The sequence below is a fragment of the Lactuca virosa genome, chromosome 3 (genome assembly GCF_052849685.1).
Source record: "Lactuca virosa cultivar CGN04683 chromosome 3, Lactuca_virosa_CGN04683_v6, whole genome shotgun sequence".
Lineage (NCBI taxonomy): Eukaryota > Viridiplantae > Streptophyta > Magnoliopsida > Asterales > Asteraceae > Lactuca > Lactuca virosa.
Genome location: NC_136428.1, coordinates 260,410,793 through 260,414,327, shown reverse-complemented (window position 1 = coordinate 260,414,327; position 3,535 = coordinate 260,410,793). Strand labels below are relative to the sequence as shown.

General features: G+C 37.4%; 1 protein-coding gene across 1 annotated transcript; it reads left to right on the top strand.

Annotated features, from left to right (window-relative positions):
- Positions 1-854: 854 nt before the first annotated feature.
- On the top strand, positions 855-1,930 carry LOC145164568 (zinc finger BED domain-containing protein RICESLEEPER 2-like). The gene is made up of 2 exons (XM_079083279.1): positions 855-1,850; positions 1,913-1,930. The coding sequence occupies exons 1-2, from the start codon at positions 855-857 to the stop codon at positions 1,928-1,930; spliced, it is 1,014 nt and encodes a 337-aa protein (XP_078939405.1).
- The last annotated feature ends 1,605 nt before the right edge of the window (positions 1,931-3,535 follow it).

Below are 3,535 nucleotides of genomic sequence, written 5' to 3'. Positions count from 1 at the left end.
AAAAACGGATGACTATATCGAAGTGGAAGACGAGACGATTGAAGTTGACAACCCAACCAATGATCAAGTTCCACAAGAAAAAGAGAAAAAAACTAACGAATTCAACCCAAGATTGAAAGTTTGGAATGAATTTGAAAGGTATAAGGATGAAAAGGGTGTTCAAAGATGCAAATGTAAGCATTGTGGTGGTGGGAATTATAAGTGTGAATCGGGTGGTTATGGGACCAAAAATCTAGGTTATCATTTAAATAAATGTAAAGTTTACTTGGCTAAACTTCATGGTGGGCAAAAACAAGTAACTTTCCAATATGGTGATGAAAACAAATTGTCAGCTTGGAAATTTGATCAAAATGAGAGTCGGAAAGCTCTAGCCCACATGTTGGTAGTTGATGAACTTCCTTTTAGCTTTGTAGAAGGTGCGGGCTTTAGGTATTACAATAGTGTTAATCAACCATTGTTTAAAGTTCCATGTAGAAGTACAAGCACAACGGATGTCTACCAATTGTTTGTAGAGGAAAAAGAAAAAATTCGTGACTTTATTAAAAAAAATGTTGGTAGAATATGTTTGACCACTGATACGTGGACTTCTAAACAACAATCATGTTATATGTGTCTCACCGCCCACTTTATTGATAACGAATGGAAATTAAAAGAAAAAGTGTTGTGTTTTTCTTCTCAAGAGAGTCACCATGGGGTTGATATTGGGAAAATGGTTGAGAAATGATTAACGGAGTGGGAAATAGAAAACATTTTCACAATTTCTGTTGACAATGCAAGTGCGAATGATGTGGCAATTGACTTCTTGAAAAAAAAGTTTTCAAAACTCTAACAAGTGTCTTCTAAATGGGAAATGGATGCACATTCGATGTATTGCCCACATTTTAAATTTAGTGGTGCAAGATGGCATAAAAAAAGTTGATAAGGCGGTGGAGATAGTTCGATGGGCGATTAAATGGATTAGGCAATCGCCTTCTAGAATTCATAAGTTTATCGAGTTTGCTAAGGTTGCTAATCCCGGTATAACAAAACACTTGAAAAGAGATGTGCCAACAAGATGGAACTCCACTTACCATATGTTGGAAACTGCCCAAGCTTACGAAAAAACTTTTGAGAGATATGATCTTGAGGAATTTGATTTTTGGTATGAAATTGAAAAGGCGGGTTTGTCAATACCTTCATCAAGCGATTGGGAAAGGGTTAGGAATGTATGTCATTTTTTAAAACCTTTTCATGATGTTACTTTGAGGATTTCCGGGACACTTTATGTGACATCAAACACATGCATTGAAGATATATATTCCATTCGTACGCTCTTGGATGATGCTATTTCCGATTCTAGTCTTTGTGATATTGCATTGGCCATGAAAATAAAGTTTGATAAGTATTTTGGCGACATAGAAAAAATGAATTTATTGCTCTACTTTGCTTTGATTCTTGATCCGAGGAACAAAGTAAAGTATTTGGTTATACTACTTGAGGAACGTTATGGAGAAAAGGGGGTGGAGGCCAAAAAGAAATATATCATGGATTCTATGTATGAATTATATAATGATTATATTAGAATTCATTCTCCAAGTTCTACTTCAAGTACTGCCGAGTCTACCACTTCATCATCGATACTAGGGAAACGTCAAAACCCGGATTTTATGGCACCTAACCCCCCATTAAGAAATAAACTAAGAGAAAAGATGAAGACGGACATAGTTAAATCAATTGGGGAGTTAGAAAAGTATTTGCAAGAAAGTGTTGAAGACGACTCAGAAATGTTTAGTATTCTAGATTGGTGGAAAGTGAATAGTCCAAGATTCCCGGTTCTATCATTGATGGCAAGAGATGTGTTTGCCATTCCCGTCTCAACCGTGACTTCGGAATCCGTTTTTAGCACTAGTGGGAGGGTGTTGGATCCGTTTAGGAGTTCTTTGACTCCTAAGATTGTTGAAAGTTTAATTTGTACACAAGACTCGATTCGGGGTAGCATAAGTGACACAATCGATTATGAAAAAGATTGGGAAGAAAATCAACAAATTGACAAAGGTAATTGTTTATCGTTCATTATTTTAATTATTGTAAATTTAATATATTTTCCTTTTAATACTAACGTTATTTGACTTTTTTTATATAGAATTGAGCAAGATGAAGTAGTGAATGTGCAAGAAGAACGAGTAGGTGCAAGAAGACGAGTATATTTATGAATGTCTTTTGGAACTTGAATGTTATTATTTTCATAATATGTAGTGGATTTCTATGTTTTCTAGATTTAAGACGTGAGTTTTTTTGGTAAATGCAAAATATATGCATATACATTGATATCAAATAATTTAAATGATTGACTTTGGTTGTTATTATTTCTTTTAAGTATTTGTTTTTTTAACATCTTATTAGATTTGATTAAATCGTTAAACTAATACTTGATATCTCAAATATTATTGAGTAAAAAATCTCAATGTTCAAAATTTGAGCACGACATACATATTTCATTAAATTTATTTTGAGGTCCCATTTAAAAAAAATCGGGTAATACCCGAATTACCCTTACCCGACCCACTACCCAAATTACCCGAATTTAGTTTGGGTAGGGTAACGGGTAAATCTTTTAATATGAATTACCCGAATTACCCGACCCGAATTACCCGAAACCCAAAAAATTTACCCGATTGACCCCGCTAAATCATACTTTCATCTGTTTTGTTGGGCTATCGAGATTTAGTCCATGTTTCACTCTCATCATTCTCTCTATTGAATACTTACCAATATCTTCATCTTTGTGATCTTATAGCTACAAGATGTCTCATCGTAGATCGAACAGGCGCGCTACTCCAATAACTCCGAATCAAACTCCACCACCTCCTCCACAATACAATCCTTCAGCAATTCAAGCTGCTGTGAATGTCGCTGTTACGGCAGCCCTAGCACAATTCAACACTATCGGTACTAGCGGGAGTGGAACTAATGTGCATTCCACTCCAGGTGATGCTATTATGCGCTCTAGAGAGTGCTCGTATAAGGACTTCACCAACTGCAAACCCAAAACCTTCAATGGGACTGGCGGAATCATTGCCCTCTCGCAATGGTTCGAGAAAACGGAGTCGATCTTCTAGTTCTGCTCCTGTCCAAAAGGGAGCAAAGTTAAATTTACTACCTGCACCTTTGCGGACCGAGCCCTGACATGGTGGAATAGCCAAGGCAAGTCACTAACTCTAATAGTGGCAAATGCTATGGGCTGGGAAGCTCTGAAGGAGCTCATGATCGAGGAATACTTCTCGAGGGGCGAAGTTCAAAAAGTTGAACAGGAACTCTGGATCCTAACCATGAAGGGCTCCGACATAGTGGCCTATACTTCCAGATTCAGCGATCTTGTGGCACTATGTCCGAGAATGGTCCCTACTGAGGGAAAGAAGATAGAGAGGTATATCTGGGGGCTGGTGCCTCCATTTCAGGGGAATGTATTAGCTTCAAACCCCACTACCTTCGACAGTGCCAAGCGATTGGCATAGTGGCTCATTGATCATGGAGTCCGTACCCCGACAACAACAAT

Excerpts from the sequence above, each read along its gene's own strand:
- LOC145164568 (XM_079083279.1), top strand. The coding sequence starts at position 855 with ATGCACATTCGATGTATTGCCCACATTTTAAATTTAGTGGTGCAAGAT.